General features: G+C 49.5%; 1 protein-coding gene across 5 annotated transcripts in view; it reads right to left on the minus strand.

Annotated features, from left to right (window-relative positions):
* Window positions 1-6,383: 6,383 nt before the first annotated feature.
* Window positions 6,384-19,219, minus strand: part of HNF1B (HNF1 homeobox B) — a 52,571-nt gene continuing 39,735 nt past the window's right edge. For all 5 annotated transcript variants that reach the window (XM_059379156.1, XM_059379155.1, XM_059379159.1 and 2 more), the window contains exons 7-9: window positions 18,489-18,683; window positions 15,853-15,971; window positions 6,384-7,367 (exon numbers count right to left, since the gene is read on the minus strand). In XM_059379156.1, coding sequence (XP_059235139.1) covers window positions 7,347-7,367; window positions 15,853-15,971; window positions 18,489-18,683 — 335 coding nt within the window. In that variant the 3' untranslated portion in view covers window positions 6,384-7,346. The remainder of the gene's footprint in view (window positions 7,368-15,852; window positions 15,972-18,488; window positions 18,684-19,219) is intronic.

Consider the following 19,219-nt stretch of genomic DNA (forward strand, 5'->3'; position numbering starts at 1 on the left):
ATTAAGATCTGATATATTTGGGCATCATCCTATAGCCAAATACAGAGACTTTGCCACAAACCCAGAAGAGAACTTAAGGTGATAGCTTCTTTTGTACAACTTTTTCAATTAAATTTCATGATTTTAATTGAATGGGTGGCTCAGTCAGTTAAGCGTCTGCCTTTGGCTCAGGTCATGATCCCAGCATGCCCTGGGTCCTGGGATCGAGTCCCGCCAGGCTCCTTGAACAGCAGGGAGTCTGCTTCTCCCTTTCCCTCTGCCCCTCCCCTTACCCCCGCTCTTGGTTGCCCTCTCTTTTTCTGTCTTGCGAATAAATAAATATTTTTTTAATTCGTAATTACTTCTCAATATGTATAAATCAAATTACATTGCTACATGCCTTAAGCTTATATAGTTTTATATGTCAATTATTTTTCAATAAAACTGAAAGAAAAAAAGTCTTATCCCTAAAACAGATTGCCTTGCCCAGGAAACATGAATGGTCAGGAGAAAGGTGCTTGTTTCTCAATCTTCAGGAAATCTGTTTTCAGCAGGAGCCATACTTGGGAGAAGCTTGACTTAATAAGTAAATGAAAAACTTATGCTCACGTTTGTATCACGGAAGCAAAGCAACAGGCTACCACTGTAGTTAGGGTTAACCATTCACCCACTTCTTTGTTCGTCTAATAAACATTTGCTACTGCCATATAAAGTTGTGGTGGAGAGCTCAGGCTGGAGGACAGTAAAAATCTAAGTTCAAATCCTGGCTCTGCCACTTACTAGATGTGTGTTCTTGGGACGTCCACTTAGGCTCTCTGTTTCCATATCTGCAAATAAGGTTGTCATAAGGATGAAAGGAGATGCAGGGTGCCTCAAGCCCTTTGTCTGGTATAGAGAAAATGAAATAATTGTTCATTATTAACCTCCAGTCTGGGCCCCAACCCCACTGTCCCTGACTGTCTTTCCCCGACTAGGATCTAAGTTCTATGAGAACAGAGAGTTGGTGCTTTTTGCTTTTTTTTTTTTTTTTTAGATTTTATTTATTTATTTGATAGAGATCACAAGTAGACAGAGAGGCAGGCAGAGAGAGAGGAGGAAGCAGGCTCCCCACTGAGCAGAAAGCCTGATGTGGCTCAATCCCAGGACCCTGGGATCATGACCTGAGCCAAAGGCAGAGGCTTTAACCCATTGAGACACCCAGGTGCCCGAGACTTGGTGTTTTGTTCACCAATTGGACCCCATCCTTCAGCACTTGACACCTATTAGGTGCTCAGTAAATGTTGGAATGAATGAATGTGTGCATGTATGTCATGGAGTTTACTAGTCAAATGTCTGGAAAATGACCCAGTGTTCACCTACCACTACCACAATCCCAAACTCCTCAAACTTCAGAGGAAGGATCAAGTCATTTTTTAATTATTTTTAAAGATTTTATGTATTTATTTGAGAGAGAGGGAGAGAGAGAGAATCTCCAGCAGACTCCTTGCTGGGTGAGGAGCCCAACATAGGGCTCGATCCCAGGACCCTGAGATCACGACCTGAGCCAAAACTAAGAGTCAGACACCCAACCAACTGAGCCACCCAGACATTCCTCACAGTTATTACTTCTATAAATGGGGATAAGGGAGGAAATAGATAAAAGATGGAGGTCCTAGGTAATGTCTCAAGAGTTGGACACCCAACTGACTGAGCCACCAAGATGCCCTGAAAGTGACCCTTTTCTCCATGGTTTTCCTCCCCCATGCCTAGAAGAGCATGTAGCACATAGTAAGTACTCAATAAACATCTGTAGGATGAATGCCTGAATGTCATTTTCTTGCCCCTGGAGAGCTCCAACATCGCATCAGGGTCAGATGATAGCAGGCACAACCCCATGACCTGCTACCAAGTTGCTTCCTAAAGTGCCACTTTAAAGAATATCTGAGGTATGGGGCGCCTGGGTGGCTCAGTGGGTTAAAGCCTCTGCCTTCGGCTCGGTTCATGATCCCAGGGTCTGGGATGGAGCCCTGAATCAGGCTCTCTGCTTAGCGAGGAGCCTTCTTCCCTCTCTCTGCCTGCCTCTCTGCCTACTTGTGATCTCTGTCTGTCAAATAAATAAATAAAATCTTTAAAAAAAATAAAAAATATCTGAGGTAGAGTCTATGGACTGGCAACCCTGTCTCATTTTCTACAACATCAGTTGCTATTTCCTCCTTTGTTCAGCCCCCAAACCTAGCAACCGCCTTCCGCGCCTCCCTTTCTCACACTCTGCGTGTAAACCACCAGGAAATCTTAGTGCCTCCAAATCCTCTCCCTTCAAGAGGACATCCACAATCAGACCACCTCTGTTCATCTCCACCACCACCCCGGCTCACCTCCACCACCACCCGGGCTCTCAGGCGGACGACAGCAGCAGCTTCTGGTATTCTGCTGTCACTCTTGGCCTCTCCCTACAACTCAGCGGCCAGAGGGATCCTCTGAAAACAGACATTCCATCTTGTCTCTGCTCCGTTCATAACAGACAGCTTTCAGCTCCCTCAGGGTAAAAGCCAGGTCCTCACGGCAACTTATAGCAGTCCCTTCAGGTGGCGACAAGGCCCTCTGTCACTTGTTGTCATGCCTCACACCTGCTCTCTTCCCTGACCCATAGTTCTGTCACTCAGCTCCAGCTCCTCTAGCCTCCCTGTTGGATCTTTCCTGGTTTTGTCATCACGCACCATTCACAGTTACTGCTTGTCTCCCCCACCACAATGAACTGCAGGAGGAGAAAGACTTTTTTTAAGTAATCTCTACGCCCCAAGCAAGGCTTGAACTCATGACGCCGAGATCAAGAGTCACACGCTCCACCGACTGAGCCAGCCAGCCCCAAGGGGGGAAGGATTTTTATGTATTTGATTCATTGATGTATCTTCAGGGTTCAGAACAATGGTGCTCGGCACACAAGGGTATCAGTAAATATTTCTTGGATAAATAAACGAGAGACGTTATTGTGGACTAGAGGATGTTTCCAAAAGCAAAGGGATACGCGAAAGGTCTTATGGTAGCTCAGGAAATCAGGCAGGTTTTCCTTATACTGGAATTTGTCTTAAAAAAAATTAGCTTTCTCTTTTTATACCTTTTCTAATTGAGACTAATTGAATATAATTGGCTTATTAAGGTTGTCTGCATAATAGGGCATAGAAGAGAAACCTGCCTTTTGGGAATGCAACAGTATTAAGAACATTAAATAGGTGAAGACTGTAAAGAAATATCTCGTTTGTGTTGTGGGATCTGTTGGCATAAACATACACATGCAGACTGTGGGAAAACCACTTTGATGATTCCTGATGGTAAACACCCCCCACCTTTTGTTCTGCACTGCTTTCCCTTAGAATGTGTTTCCTCTCTATGAGCACAGCACTGTACACGCACCCAAGAAAAAATGGTCATTCAGGTGTGTGTGAAGTCCTGCATACCCCAAAGATTCATTTAAAAAATACGGTCATGTTATAAATCTTGGCTGACAATCTAATATTTGCCTAGTCGGAATGACCTCTGCACCATAACTGGGGATAGGGAGAGGGGGCAAGAGAGGGAGAAGGAGGGAGAGGTAGAGGAGGGAGGGGGAGGGGAGGCAGTGGAGAGGGGGAGAGGAAGGAGGGTGAGCTGAAGTGGGAGGGGCAGGCTTTATACAATTTGCTTCAGCAGATTACAGCTTCTCATGAATATTCAGCCAATATGAATAGTGAATGAATATTCAACACCCAATTGTTTGAGGCAATTGGGGTGTGTTTGAAGTTTTATTTATTTATTTATTTATTTATTTTTAAAAGATTTTATTTATTTATTTGAGAGAGACAGTGAGAGAGAGCATGAGCGAGGAGAATGTCAGAGGGAGAAGCAGACTCCCCAGGGAGCTGGGAGCCCGATGTGGGACTCGATCCCGGAACTCCAGGATCATGACCTGAGCAGAAGGCAGTCGTCCAACCAACTGAGCCACCCAGGCGCCCCTAAAGTTTTAAAACATGGTCATGTCCTATGGCACTGCATTGGCCATCTTATGTTTGGGAGATTTCGATGGTGTAATGTGTTTGAATGAATTCCTAATTCAAAGGGGCCACATCAGCCCTGAGTTTCCTTGGGAAGGTGTCTGCTCCTGTTTTTTCCTGACCCACGCCATTCGTTGCTCTGGGCAGTCCTCCTCCAAGGCCCCCACCCACCTTTGGTCTGGGCCTCCTGGCTCTCACACTTCCTGCAAAGTCACCACATTTTACCTTCTTCTTTCCCTCAGGAGACAAAGACTCCCCCCAGTCAAGCCTTCGCCCTCTCCTCAGACCTCCCACCCGGACTCATCCTTGGTTCCCTGCTGGATTTGCCATGTACCACAGAAAGGAACAACATCAGTTTCCCAGGAATTTGGTGGTTTTCTTGACCAAGCATCAAATTTGTGATAAGAAATATCTGGAAATAGCAACAAAGCCCAGAAGCCTGCAGGAGAAGGCACCGCGGGGTGACAGGATACTAAGGCAATGTAGCAGGCACAGACGCCTCCAAGGGCTGGGCAGGTATCCACTCATTTACTCCTCAAACAACCTTATACAGGAGGAACTATTATCATCACTCAATTTTATGCAGGAGGACAATGAGGATGAGGCTAAGAGCTGGCGTTAGAGATTCTAATCAAGGCATTCTGGCTCCAAAAGGAATATCAAAGACTTGCCCCCCCACCAGCTGGGGGCCAAGAGCTGGGATTCCCTGGGTGTCTGCATTGTGTTCTTATCCACCTGAATCTAGCAGCTAACACCCCAGTTATCTCTGCTTCGGGTGGGGGATACTCCTCTGTTCCGCATGGAATAGGTTAAGGCAGGTCTTCATTACCGATTTTGTCCCTTGTCCATGGGTGTTAAAATGGTATCTACTTCCCCAGGGCTCACCCTAGAAAATGACAGCAGGTCATGGAAAAAAGAGGTCCATCGGTCTGTTAGTCTAGGCTCCAGGTATATGGAGAGAATGTGGAAATGTCAGTGGAATGGGATGGATGGAATGGAGGAAGAATGGGGGTTTTCAGTTGCAAGTGAATGTGCGGCTTGGAGAATTCCACATCAAGACTATGTGGTGACCCCCGTGACACGCTTAGAGCCAGTGGAGGAGGTCCCTGCTTTATTCAGAAGGGAGGTGCTAACCTTGCCAGCATTGTTTCCTGTGTGTCTTGGTTTCTATAGGGTTTGGTTAGAAAAATCCCCAGAGACTTGCCCCAACCATCCATCCTTGCTCCTCTCAGCCGCCAGCTCTGCCTCCATTCTCTTAGATGAATAAGGCCTTTCTGGAGGGGGGGGGGGGTCCTCAGGGTGATTGCAACAATGCAAGATCTAAATCTGTCAAATGCAGATACTTGCTGTCCCAGAAACAACATGAGTCCTGATATAGGGTTCCAGCTGAGGCTGGGGCTCGAGGCCTGTAATCTGTTCTTCAAACTCCCAGGAGCCATCTAATAGGACATCCCAGCTAGTGACAGGGGATCTTGGTCTCTCTTGGCCTGTGATGCTTGGCCTTGGCCCCCACTCCTCTCTACCCAGCCTTGAGTTTTCTCTTGACCCCTCTGGCTCCAATTACATTGTCTAGAGGAGCCAGGAACCAGAGGAGGTTGGCATTTCCCTATCTAGCCATCCCTGTCCTGGGCACCCAGCAGAGTAGGTTCTCCTTAAATCTGCACAGCTCTCTGTGAAAAGCATCTTCCCCTGCTCTGGGATTTTTAAAAACCTGTTGCTTAGGGCCTGCTCAGCAGAATTCCCTGGCCCACACCTTGCCTGGGAAATACTCAGACGAGAAGCAAGAAACCACACGCGGGTAGGGTCTACGCTGTACAAGAGGACACAGCGAAGTGGATGGATACATCCTCTTTCTTCTTGGAGTCAACACTGGATTATGATTTCACTGGGTTGGCTTTTCACTTTCTGGACTGTTTGTGCTCACTAGCGTCCTTGCCAGAGGGGGAAACCCAGGCAGGAGGCAACACTCAGAGGATCCCGTTCTCCTAGTGACTAATGGTTCTACAGAAGGAAGGAAAGCCTAAGGTGAATGGTCAGGAGGTGGCGGTAAAAGTTACCCACAGGGTTTCCATTCTTCCTGCTTTTTATCAGTTCCTATGACCAAGAGTCACCAAGAGCTGGCTCTGTTCCTTCACCATGACCTTCACCTAGGACTTCACCTTCACCTATGACCAAAGTGTTGCCTCCCAGTCTGGCCAGAGCCCCGTGGAGGGGCTTGTGGAGGCTGGTTGGGGGAATCAATGCTAACCTTAGTGGTACAGCCGGCACGGAGACACTGGGACACGCAGCCACGAGCCCAGTGGAACACATGGAAAATTCCAAGGGGAGTCGAGGCCAGGGGTTCTTGGTGGAACCTTGGCAGAGGAAGCATCAGAGACAGAGATAGGAGACTCTGGGCAGTGATAAAATAAATGGTTTTAATGGGAGGCTTTCGGAGAGGGTGACGCTTTCCTGTGCTATCAAGCAGCCAGTTTTCCTGCCTTGCAGTATCTCGGTGGTGGGCTGGCAGAACCCCCGGGCCCCACCGGAAGCTAGGATATTAGTCTGAGGCCATGTTCAGCCCCTCCAGGATCCAGAGCTGTGTCTCCACAACAGGAGATTGGGAGTCAGCTGGCGGTCAGTCCCACACAAACATCCTGGTGTCTGTCCAGGCCTGAGGGAAAGGGGCAGGAGCTTTCACTTCCGACTGGGGCTATTCCTCCAAGGGGGGGTGGGGGGAGAGGGGGCCAATCACTTGGAAAATTCAACTCCGACCTTTACAAAGAGAACTAATAGACACTTCAGTATTATATACAGGGCTGGGGGCGGGCGGAGGGAGCGGAGGGGAAATTGCACTTAATTACAGTAGGTTATAGTTTACACCCATTGGAGAAATTTACTTCTTCAAAAGAAATCTCAAGATCAGCTGGGATGGGGTTGGGGGCGGTGCGGGAGGCTGCTGATATTTACAGTGTGTTTGGCTCAGTTCAATAGCACGTGTCCTCCTCATTTCAGTAACAGATTTAAGTTTTTTTTTTCGCATCGGTTTGTTCGATGAAAGAGCGCGACGTCACGACAGCGTTCTCTCTTCCTCCTCCGTGGTTTCTCGCCTCCCAGCCGTGGGCCGGATGGGAGTACCTGCCGTCTTGGGAGAGGCATGGCGACAATACTGCATAGAAGGGGAGGGAAGTTGCACTCTGGGCTGCGCCTCCCAGCGGGCTGTCCTTGTCCGAGGTGCCAGCAGGATGGCAGGTAGGCAGGGACCTCTCTCAAAGGTGCTTGTCAGGCCACTGGCCTTTTCTGTGACAGCTGCCCGGAGGGGGACGGTGTAGAAAACAGGGTCCTTGTTGCTGTGCACAAAGTTTAAGTGATGGGTGGGCATCACCAGGCTTGGAGGGGGCACTGCAGAGAAAGGAAAGAGAGCTCAGCGGTGTGTATTCAGCAGGGACGCCACTCTTTTGGCTAGTCCAGGGGAGCCGAGACCCTGCTCAGCCCGCTGCGAGCTGAGGACCCAGTGCCCGCTCGGTGCCCCAGCGTTGGTCCTGAAGCACGCTCCCTTTAGGGAAACTCCCGAGCCAGGTTTCCCGGCCACTTCGAAGGCAGCAGCAAACTGCTGCAGACCTTGAAATAGTCATAACTCGCTGACCTTTGTCCTCAAGTCAAGCTTCTATTTCTGGGAGTGTGTGGTTGCAACAGCAGCTGGATGGGAGCTCTTGCCTCTCATGGAAGTAAGGGTCCTCTTCCTAACACCTCTATGGGCAGGGGTCCCCTAGACCACTGATCCCCACACTTTAACGGCCCTATGAATGCTGGGGAGCCTGTGAAAAGGTGGATTCCGATTGAGTGGGCTTGAGGTGGGCCGAAGCACCCGCCATTTCTAATCAGCTCCCAGATTGGGCCAGAGCTGCCGATCTACTTAAGCACATGAGAAAATCGCCACTTGCTCAAACAACCCATCAGGGAAGGCATTTGGGAAGCTGTGAAGTGCTTTCTACAGGCTTGTTCCTATTAAGACAAGAACTCTGATGCGAGACTTCCAGGTGGGCGGGGAGGCGGGGCAGGAGACCCCAGAACGGATGGAGAAACCCACCAAGAGGAGTCATGCAGCCCCTTCCTGGGGCAGCCTCTTCTTCCAGAACCTTGGACCTCATTCATTTCGGCTGTCATGGTACATCATTCCCGTCCTTTTCTCTCCAGGAAGACCCTTCCTGCTTCCCTCTGTCTCTTCCTTCCCTTTTACTTGTTTTGGTATCTAAAGGGAAAGTCTTCTCTGTCTTTTGGCTTAATGGCTCCTTCTCTAAAGACTATTCCTTCAAGGCACCTGGGTGGCTCAGTGGGTTGAGCCTCTGCCTTCAGCTCAGGTCATGATCTCAGGGTCCTGGGATTGAGCCCTGCATCAGGCTCTTTGCTCAGCGGGGAGCCTGCTTCCCCCTCTCTCTCTCTGCCTGCCTCTCTGCCTACTCGTGATCTCTCTCTCTCTGTCAAATAAATGAATAATCTTTAAGGGAAAAAAAAAAAAAAAGACCGTTCCTTCAACACTCAGGAGCTTACATGTGCGTAAATGCGCGTGTGCGCACACACACACACACACACACACACACATGCACACACCCCTATTATTACTACTAAAGGCCTATTTTCACATTATTATCTCATTAACCAGTGCTCCCAGCCATACTCCTGTACAAGGTTGCCATTACGCCCATTTTACAGATTAAGAAGACAAGCTCCAAGAGCGAATCATCCACAGTTTTAGAACCAGGACAGTGTAGAGACAGATTCAAAACTGGTTCTGGGTACCCATGGGCACGTGTTCTTTCTAGTATGCTCAGAGATGAAAAGTCTTCTCCTAGCTTCGTGTTCTTAGTCGTGGCACTCTCTCTGTGCCTCAGTTTTCTACCTGGTGAAATGGAGGCTGCTGGGGAGTCAGGTGAGCCAACACATGGGACATGCTCAGAATTAACACTGGGCTGCGCAGGGCGCCCCAGCCCGTGAGCCCTCTGTCACTGAGCTGTGCATTCATTGGAGAGGACATGTTCTGGCCCTTTTAAATTCTTGAGGCCCTGGTCAGGGTCCTCTGATACCCTTTGCCTCCTCTTCCTCCCACCACCCACCCCCACTTTTGAGTCTCTTTACTTCCCACTATCAGCCTTTTTCCAATTTTCAGATTTCAGGTGAGGAGAGAGAAAATGGCTTGTGACCTTGCAGGTTTCAATAGAAGAGCAAACAAGAAGGGCAGATAAGGAGACGCCAGCGAGATTCTATGACCTGTCATTAGGGATGGGCTTCCCAGCTATCAAATGTTTGCTCACATAATAAAATGGTGGCAGAGCCCTAAATGTTGTCAAAGGCACTAGAGTTATTTGTCCCCTTCAGAGTCTAAACACAAACAGCTGATAAGGGGTGCACTGGGGTCCCTCAGAACCAAGGCCTGGCACAGCCAGCCCCGCGGAGGCCCTGGCCAGAGGATCTCTGAGGGGACCCTCTCTCTGAAAGGGGTGGTGGTAGCTGGGGTGACAGTTAAGGACGTCCTCACTCTACAGGGGCTGATTGCCTATGACAAGAGCTAACGTTTCCTGAGGTCCTACTGTGTGCCGGGCTCTGCGCTAAGTGGGGGCTTTACACTCAGCCTTGTACTGGATCTATATTGTACATGCATATATAAAACAAAATTCCAGGTGGAGATGAACACTCTGTAGAAAAAATACACGAGGGGAGCCTGGGTAGCTCAGTTGTTAAACACCTGCCTTCAGCTCAGGTCATGATCCTGTGGTCCTGGGATCAAGCCCCAAATCCGGCTCCCTGCTCGGCAGGAAGCCTGCTTCTCCTTCTCCCACTCCCCCTGCTTGTGTTCCCTCTCTCACTGAGTCTCTCTCTGTCAAATAAATAAATAAAATCTTAAAAAAAAAATACACATAACAGGTTAGGCTGATTTGAAGGAAAAGGGAATAATTTACACAGGGCAATCAGGAGGGGCCTCCTTGAAGTGGTGACATTTGAGCTGAATGAGATGAGGGAACAAGCATGCCAAGATGTGTATTATGGAGTGTTCAGGGCAGAAGAGACCATAAACCAGAAGCCCTGAAGTAGAATCACGTCAATCCTGGCTCAGCTGCAGCTGGCTGGAAGAAGAAGGGGGGTTGGGTCTGCAAGGGGCTGATCATACTGGGCCTAGGAAGCCTCCATTTCAGCTTGGTTGCAATGGGAAGCTACTGGAAAGCTTTGTCAGGGCAGGGGTGACATGACTGGTTTCCCCCTTTAAGAGATAATTCTGGCTGCTGCGTAGTGAGCAGACCATAACTACTATCGTGGGGCAGGAGTGGGAGTGGGAAGTTGGGGGCACTGGAGGGAATCAGTGAGGGAGGGGGCTGGACTGGTGGGGAAATGAGAAGCGCTCAGATGTGGGATGCATTCTGCAGGATTCCTGCACAACTGGAACCATTTTTGGAAATGGGGAAGCCCAAGGAAGCAGTTTGAGTAGGGAGAAGTAGAGGCAAAATGAAGAGCTCCTCTTTTAGCGAGGCTTGTCATGTCAAAGATGCGGCAGATTTGCAAATGGGCACTCAAGGCAGAGGTCTGTACTGGAGACAGAACTACTGGATCCATCAGTGTGGACACCCGATCCAAAGCCAAGGGACTGGAAATCACCCAGGAGTGAACACAGTAGGGAATGAGCGCGAGCATCCTCCAACAACTCAATGTTGGGGAGACAAGCTGCCAGCTATGGAAATGACGAGTGCCATGGTGGGGAGGACCAGGAACGGTCATTGTCCTAAAATCCAAGTGACAAAAGGCAGGCGTGATCAGCTATGTCAGAGGCAGAGATGGAAAGTTACCCATTGGTTTGACAACATGGCCGTACTAGTGAGCTGGACAGGAGATGCTCCAATGTCATGTGAGGACCGATGACTGTCAGGAATAGCCTCAAGACAGAACTGGGGCTGAGCAGGTAGAAACAGTGGACACAGATAACTCACTGCTCTTCTTATGAGATTAGATTCATTATGGTTCTATTAATTAAAAACAATGATGGGGCACATGGGTGGCTCAGTCAGTTAAGCGTCGGACTCCTGATTCTGGCTCAGGTCATGAACTCAGGCTCATGAGATCAAGCCCCATGTGAGGCTCTGCGCTAGGTATGGAGCCTGCTTAAACTTCACTCTCCCTCTCCCACTGGCCTTCCCCTGCCTTTCTCTCCCTTTCAAATAAATAAATAAATAAATAAATAAATAAATAAATAAATGTATGTAATGATTATGCTTCCAGTTTTACTGATGAGAGGAACTGAGGCCTAGAGAGACTGTAGGTAACTTGCCCAGAATCTCACACGAGAAAAGTCTGTGCTCCTCAACACAAGGAAGATGACTTCCTTCGACCTTCTGAGTATGGCCACTGAAAAATAAATACCCTTTGCCATTTATAGTCTTCCTTCCAAAGCTTGAGAGACACTCAGGGTTACCAGCGAGGGAAGGTCAAGTTTGCCCCAGCCGCCACGGGTGTGGGGTTTTGAGCCAAGCACTGAGCTAGGTATCTTACAAGACACACCGTGTTTAGTCTTTTTAATGAGCCCATGGAAGAGGAACCATCATTTTCGTACTACAGGCGAGGAACCTGACGCTCAGAGAGGCTAGGACTTTTCCCCGAGGTCACACAGGTAGAAAGTGGTAGGATCTCAGGAATGCCAAGCTGGTGCTCTGAATCATCACACAGTTCCTGCCTGACCACCACTGGAGGAGGCTGGAACGTGGGAAGCTGCCCAGGATTTACAAGAGGCTGTCTGCCTCCTCCTTAGCAGCCCCCTGACCTACCCGTGCCAGCTGGAGGGGGGAGGGGAAGGGGTCTTCTGACCTCTCTGTAAACTGGGAAGTGGAGCAGTGGGTATAGAGGCTGCGGAAACAGGACTTGGCAGGCAGCCAGCCCACACTTGTTCTAACCCGTGTCAGTGCTTGCTGCGGTCCTGTTCCAGACTGGCAGGGCCCTGTCTTACAGGAGCTTAGGCACAGCTCCACTCAGATGGTAGCTCGCCAGTAGGCAGGGTTGAGAAGGAGGGGGAGGCACACAGAGCTACAGGAGCTGCAGGTGAGAGCAACCCAGCCCAGAGGTTCCTGAAATGTGATCCACATGGCCCCAGGGCATGTCTGTCCTGACAATGAAAACACTGTGACCAGATCAGATACAAGTTCAAATCCTCACTGGAGCCTGATGCCTGCATAAACCTGGGTCACTTTTCTGAGTGTTGATAAAGGCGCCTGGGTGGCTCAGTGGGTTAAAGCCTCTGCCTTCGGCTCAGGTCATGATCTCAGGGTTCTGGGATCTAGCCCCGCATCATCGGGGCCAAGGGTGGGAGGGTAAGGGTGGGGGGGGGACTCTGCTCAGTGGGGAGCCTGCCTCCCCCTCTCTCTCTGCCTGCCCCTCTGCCTACTTGTGATCTCTGTCAAATTAAAAAAAAAAAAAAAAACCTTAAAAAAAAAAAGAAAAAGGGATAGGAGAAGATGAGTGTGGTGGAATGGATTTGGAGAGAGAAGACCAAAGTCTGGGAGTCCAGCTCCAGATTTATCATCTGTGTGAGTTTGGCCAGATCCCTCCCCACCTCTGAGCCGCAGTGTTTTGCTCTGCAGGTTGGGTGTAAAAAATATCTACCTTGCAGAATGGGTCGGAGGTTTAGCTGGGAAGAGATAAGAATGATGAAGCACTTGTTGCTATGCAAATGAGAGGCACTCAAAAAATGCTAGCTCTGAATTCATTCATTCATTCACTCCTCCATTTATATTTTCTGAACATCTACTATAGTCCAGGCATTTGGCTAAGCACAAAGGGCTCTGGTGCTTTGAGAGGTCCTTTCACGATCTGCTTTTTTCCTGGGAGTCTGGGAGTCCAGGGATGAGAGCACATCTGTGAGTCAGCATAAAAATGGGAAGCATGTAGACCAAGCAATGAGTCAAATTTTGAAGGAGTCGATAGAAGGTATCTCCTAAAGGATCACAGATGGAAAGCAGCAAGAGGGAAGGACTTAGCACGTGGAGTACTTGACCATGTACCAGCCATTCTTCTAGGCATGTGAATATCCTGTGAGACAGGGTTAGGATTTTCCCCATGAGAGATGCAGAAATGGTCCTGCAGGATGAATTAACTGCCCAAGGTCCTGTGGCGGGGCGGGGAAGGGACTGGGGTGAATGCAAGTCTGCTGGCTTTTCCCAGCATTCTGTGATGCCTCTCAAGAAGGGCTACCCAGGATGCGTCCCTTGGCCTGGAGCATCTGTGCACCCTAATGGCCCCATTTCATGCACACAGCAGTCTACGAAAGATTTGAAGTCTGGCCTTGTGATTTTTAGCTATTGAACCCAGCCGTTCCCCTAAAATATGGGACCAAGGAATCCTCCTGTCCTTACACCCCGCCCAGTTCCCAGCAACGTTCTTGAAACTTGTTTTGTTAAATAATACTTTAGGACAAGGAAAAAGCAAGATTGTACCACATCTCTTTCAGCATTCATTCTGATCCTTTGCCTGGGGAACAGATTTGGTACAAAATTTTCTTTACCTTGGTTCTTTCTGTCTGACTGTACCTTTACCCTCACTTCCCCATCCCCCTTCTCCTTCAGTTTGGAAGAAGAAAGTTGACTGACTGGGATACCTACGGGGGCTGAATTTCATGCTTGTTTCTGACTGTTAAGACTGCGATAGCAGGGGCGCCTGGGTGGCTCAGTGGGTTAAAGCCTCTGCCTTCGGCTCGGGTCATGATCCCAGGGTCCTGGGATCGAGCCCCACATCGGGCTCTCTGCTCAGCGGGGAGCCCGCTTCCTCTTCTCTCTCTGCCTGCCTCTCGGCCTACTTATGATCTCTGTCAAATAAATAAAATCTTTAAAAAAAAAAAAAAAGACTGCAATAGCAGCAAAGGCTTGGGTGTTTTTGAGACGGAGATCGCAAGGCCAGTCTTGCTTAAATGGAAGGAGTCCAAGATTTAGAGTCAAAGCCCAGAGTCTGAAGGTCCAGCTCTAGAACTGACCAGCTGTGAGACCTTGGGCAGGTCACTCTGCCTCTCTGAGCCTCAGTTCATTCCTTTGTACCAGGGAAGTTGCAACAGAAAGATGATGATATGTTCACGAGAAGTATAAACCTACAGGGCTCCGTGCATAGTTTGATCCTACATGTGAACAACCTTCTCATCACCCCAGAGATGAGGCTACCGCCAGACTCCTGAACCACCCAGGGACTGGGACAGCTTCCTGGTGGTTCTGGAGGGCTGTTCGTGCAGCTTCAAGGTCGGCTGGCCACTCTGTCCAGCGGAGGGGAGAAGCCATTTGCCGGCCAGTGCCGCGTCTCAGAGAGCGTCTCGGAGAATTTTGATTAAGAGACCATTTCCTGAATTCAGAGGGCTTGTTTCAACAAGCAAGCATCAAAGTCAACTTGGGAAAGACAGGAATAATTAATCAGAGCCCTGTCTAGGGCTGACCAAGTGGCAGATGGATTGATAAACCTTTCAAAGGGGGAAGGTATTCCCAAGCAGGGCTGCTGCGCATGGCTGGTTCCCTGATTGAGATTTGTGAGCACAGATAAATGTTTTCCCTGCTCACTACAAAGAGTGGGAAATCGCACGGGAGTCGAAGGGCAGGGCCACGGGGGGTGTCCTTTCATCTTCCATTGGGTGAGAGAAGAGTGGCAGAGCCAGTCCCACACACCTCCTCCCTCTCCCAACTCCAGAGCCCAGCTGCCTAGGCCATGTGTGGACCCTAAATCCACACGATCTCATCGAATCCCTAGGACAAGTCCATGTTATGACTCTCCTTTTAAAGGTGAAGAAATGAGGGCTCAGAGAGGTCAAGGTGGGCAAACCCAGGAACAGAACCCACCTGCTCTACCATACTGTGGGACCAAGAGGAGATGTGGGCAAAGGGAAGAGCAGAGAACCTGAGCCCATGAAAGCACATACTTGGCAGCACACGGCATTGGAGGAGGTTTGAGTCCCAGGACTCAGAAAATAGACCATCAACAAGACCAAACCCTGCTGAGCGCCTCTGACATGAAGTTCAAGGCTGTCACCTACTTATCTAGTAATCAATAGAGGCCAAACAGTTCCCACGCTGCAGAGACCCCAGCTCCTAAAAGGTCCTATTGTATTAATCTGGAACTGTCGTGTGTGTTCAGACACCCTGTCCTGTTTCCTTACTCTCCGTGTCCCATGGCAGGGACAAGCCGTAGGGATGAGCCCTGTCTTTGGTTGGGTTTACTGCTCCATTGGCTCTCCCTGGAGGTGGGAACCAGCCACCCACTGAAAGAGGGACGAAGCCTCTGGATTCCCCACTTTTAGTGCACTGCGAAGTAAATTCTAAATTTCTTGATAAAACACCAAGTAAACACAGGCCCCTGGAAGGCCCGACTGTGCACTTGGGAATCTCCATGGGTTGGGAGAGTTGGGTTACTCTCTGGAATTTGCAGTGTTTCGGGTCCAGCCTGGGTCCTGGATGGGGTAATTGGTCTTAATACTCTTTTTTTCCATTGATTAATTTGTGGAAAAGCCTCAGGCATCCCTTTTGCAAAGCAAGAAATGCTCTAGAGGGCGTGACTGTCTTGAGTTGCCCTTGGAAACACCTTTTCCATGGATCACCGATCAATCCATGGGAAATACTCAGTCTCAATACTTAAAGGCTCTGTGTAATCCAGTCTTCAGCGGATTATCAAGCCCTGGTCATTTAGTGTTCTTGCTGGGGAAGCTGATGGAGCAAAAAGTCCTGTTAGCAGGTGGCCCATCTTCTTTGCCTCTGACCTCAGGGACTCCTTTAGCAAGTAACCAGGAGCCTGGGAAGGACCAGGCTCAGGCCCCACGTGCCACCCTCTCTGCACATCACTAGCCTGGGTCGCGGCCCCCACCACACTTCCTTTGAGCACTTACCTGTTTACTGGAGGACATGTTGGTAAGCGTACTGATGCTGCTCGTATCCGTGACCACCATCGCAGACGGAAACCGGGAGGTGTGGGAATACTGGGGGGGTTCCTGCTTGTGAGTGTACACTGGAGAAACAGAGGGAAGACAAAGTCAAGACCACTTTGGTATGACCACACAGGTATGTACACAGCTACAGACCTACAGACCCCGCCCCCATCCCACACCATAAGCTCTTATGTCCTGAGGCAGAGAAGAGGGGGCAGGTGCTGGTGATGTTTCAGAAGGCAGCCTGATGTGGTCAAAAGAATGGCCATGTGTTTCAATTCTGGCTCCTCACTTAAGTCACGTCACCTCAATTTCCTCATCTGTAAAATGGGAATGATAGCTGTTGTAGACTGGAAAACATCACATGGAAAGTACTTTGTATCCAAGACACAAACAGTTTTGCCCAGCGTCTTGTTGACGGTAGTGGATGGCACTTCTATTCTCCTGACTTTTCAGTTAAAAGTTAGATGCTTAACATCAACAAATGGGCCTTAGGCATATGTGGTGCATCAGAGATTGTAAGTCAGAAAAAGTTCTAAGTAGCCAGCAAACATAAACGAGTTGGCCAGCACAAGCTTATCCTATCTGCCATGACTCAAGAGCCAGGTCTTATGCAAAGCAATTACAAATTGATTAATAATTATAATTAGTCATGGGTATAATTCATTGTATAATTCTGGGTCGTTCCAATTTGCGCTAAAATGACATCATAGGTCATATTATGATGTCACAGGAAGATGAAGGACGACAGACAAGGGGAGGCTAGATCAAATAAAAGCTTTAGGAGCAGGTGACTCATTTTTCAGTTTTTCCAGTACTTGTTTCACCAAGTCTAGAACTTTTTGACTCATGCGATTTATCCATTAGATTCATATAAATTCCAAGTCACATGACCAGCTAACAGAAGCATGGGGCTGTTTGGCCGTGAGGGAGGGAGCAGACTATTCTATCCACCACAGCATCTTCTAGAGGGTGACGGGGTAAAGGTCACTGCCTGCCACTCCAGCCGGTCCTTCCTGTGGAGGGAGGCTGACTGCTGCCTGGTCCTGGGGCCCCCAACTAGGCCTCTGCAGTTCATAGGTACTAGGGACCACTCTCTGACAGTCCCACCTGGGCCTGGCAGGGGGCAGCGACAAGCCTGGGCATATTATCAGGTCCCGAACAGAAAGGAAAGTGGGTATGTGCGGTCCCAGACTCTGCTACAGGTTATGGCAGATTTTTCCAGAAGCCACATAAAAAAAATGTGATTGGAATGTGAGATGGTGCTTGGAAACCAGCTCTGCAGGCCTGAGGAGGGGAGAGTGCCCTGAGGATAGAAGAAGGGTGAGCTGTGCAGCCAGGGGAGAAACAAAAACCCTCTTCCCCATTCCTGCCTCCTATTAAAAAGTCCCTTAATAAATCATCACCTGCATTTCTGTAACTCTTGTGTTTACCAGATACAGTTCATACCTAGTCTTATTTCATCTCCATAATCACTCTCCATTATTTATCTTGTCTCCATAACCTCTCTACATTCCATTTTATGGATGAGGAAATTGAGGCTCAGAATGGCTAAGAAACTCTACCAATGGCTACACAGCTGGTAAGCCTCAGAGGCAGGATTTAAATCTTATGTTTGTCTGACTCCAAGATGATCACTCTATTCCAGAGACTTCTCGGGTGTTCCTCTGGGACCCTGCCAAACTTATAGGCCAGGGGCTGTATCCTGATCTGGCCAGAGGGCTGGCTGTGGGCCTGGGGCTCAGGACAGAGGGCAGGGATACAGTGGCTGGAGTGGGTGGGAACTAACTGGTTGAAAGACAGGACATGAGAAATAGTCTGGGAGTGGGGGGGCGGGTAATGGCAGAAGCACCACTATTCTTTTTTTTTTAAGATTTTATTTATTTGACAGACAGAGATCACAAGCAGGCAGAGAGCCCGGCAGAGAGAAGGGAGGAAGCAGTCTCCCCGCTGAGCAGAGAGCCCCATGCGGGGCTCGATCCTAGGACCCTGGGACCAAGACCTAAGCTGAAGGCAGAGGCCTTAACCCACTGAGCCACCCAGGCGCCCCAGCACTACTATTCTTTATCCAAGATTGCAAGGAGGTGGTATTGTCCATCTATGTCCGTGGTTCTCGATTAGAGATGTCTGAGGTGTGTCAACGGGAGAGCATGGGGATTCTAGAAGATTCTTCAGTTTCAGAGAACACAAACTGCATGCCTACTCTTGTCATTTGGTAATGACTACCTGGAATTTTAGATTGAAAGGGCTAAGCTGAGGCTCATGGGGAAAAGGGTCTGTGGTTGCCTAGCAAGATCGTCCATGGGTGCCAACCCTGCTCTCTATCTCTAGCTCCCCTTTACACATAGGCTCAACTGTCCTCTTCAAACCTCCCCCAGGAGTCATGGAGGTAGAGAGTAGGTCTAGAAAAGGCACAGACCACACAAGGGTTATGTTGAGGAATTGTCTGGGTTGATAACAGGTAGGGAAAAGTGACCAAATCAATTCACTTCCAAGCAAGTACAGATCCAGAGAGGACAGAGGTGGGCTGCGTAGGGCCCTTGGTGGTGCCCGCCCCACTCCCTCAGCTCCCCTGCCACTCCGCCCCATGTCCTTACTGTGGGAATTCTGCAGCTGCGTGACGGCCGCCATGAAGGGCTGTTGGGTCATGTGGCTGCCGGGGCTCTGCTGCATGAGGGGCTGCTGGTGAGGGCTGTGCAGTTGCTGGGAGAACTGGACAGGCTGCAGGGCCGCCAGACTGCCGGCCACACTGTTGATGACAGGGACGCTCTGTGCTTGGGAGGTGTTGAGGCCTGTGGGAGCAAGAGGGAAAGATCAGAGGTGGCTTCAGGGACGTGGAGAGGCGAATGCTCCGGCATGGTCACCGACAGAGTCCTGCCATGCGCCCGGCACGGCTGGGCCTTGAGTGAGAGATTGCCTGGGAAATGGTTTTATAGATCCATTCTGCAGACAAAGAAACTAAGGCTTGGAGAGACTGACTTGCTCCCTCACATTCCAGTGAGCTGTGTGTGGATGGAATTGGGCTTACACAGATTTGAGGCCTGAGAGTCATCCTCCCTAACTTGGCTCTCTTGAGGTTGCCAGGACCCTGGGAAGGCGGCCTCTAACTGGCCTGCTCCCTCCAGACCTGACTCTTGAGAGAGGCCTACCTGGGTGCCCTGAGCTCAGGCAGCTTAGTGCAGCCACTCAAAGGCACATGTTACTACCCAGACTTGTCTGCCCAGCAGAGGGCAGGAGTGTTCAGGAACTCACATTTTGATTAAAAAAACCAACCAAAACCGAAAAACCACCACCACCAACAACAACCTGCACTGTCCTAGGAATACGA

This window comes from Mustela nigripes, chromosome 16, assembly GCF_022355385.1.
Source record: "Mustela nigripes isolate SB6536 chromosome 16, MUSNIG.SB6536, whole genome shotgun sequence".
NCBI lineage: Eukaryota > Metazoa > Chordata > Mammalia > Carnivora > Mustelidae > Mustela > Mustela nigripes.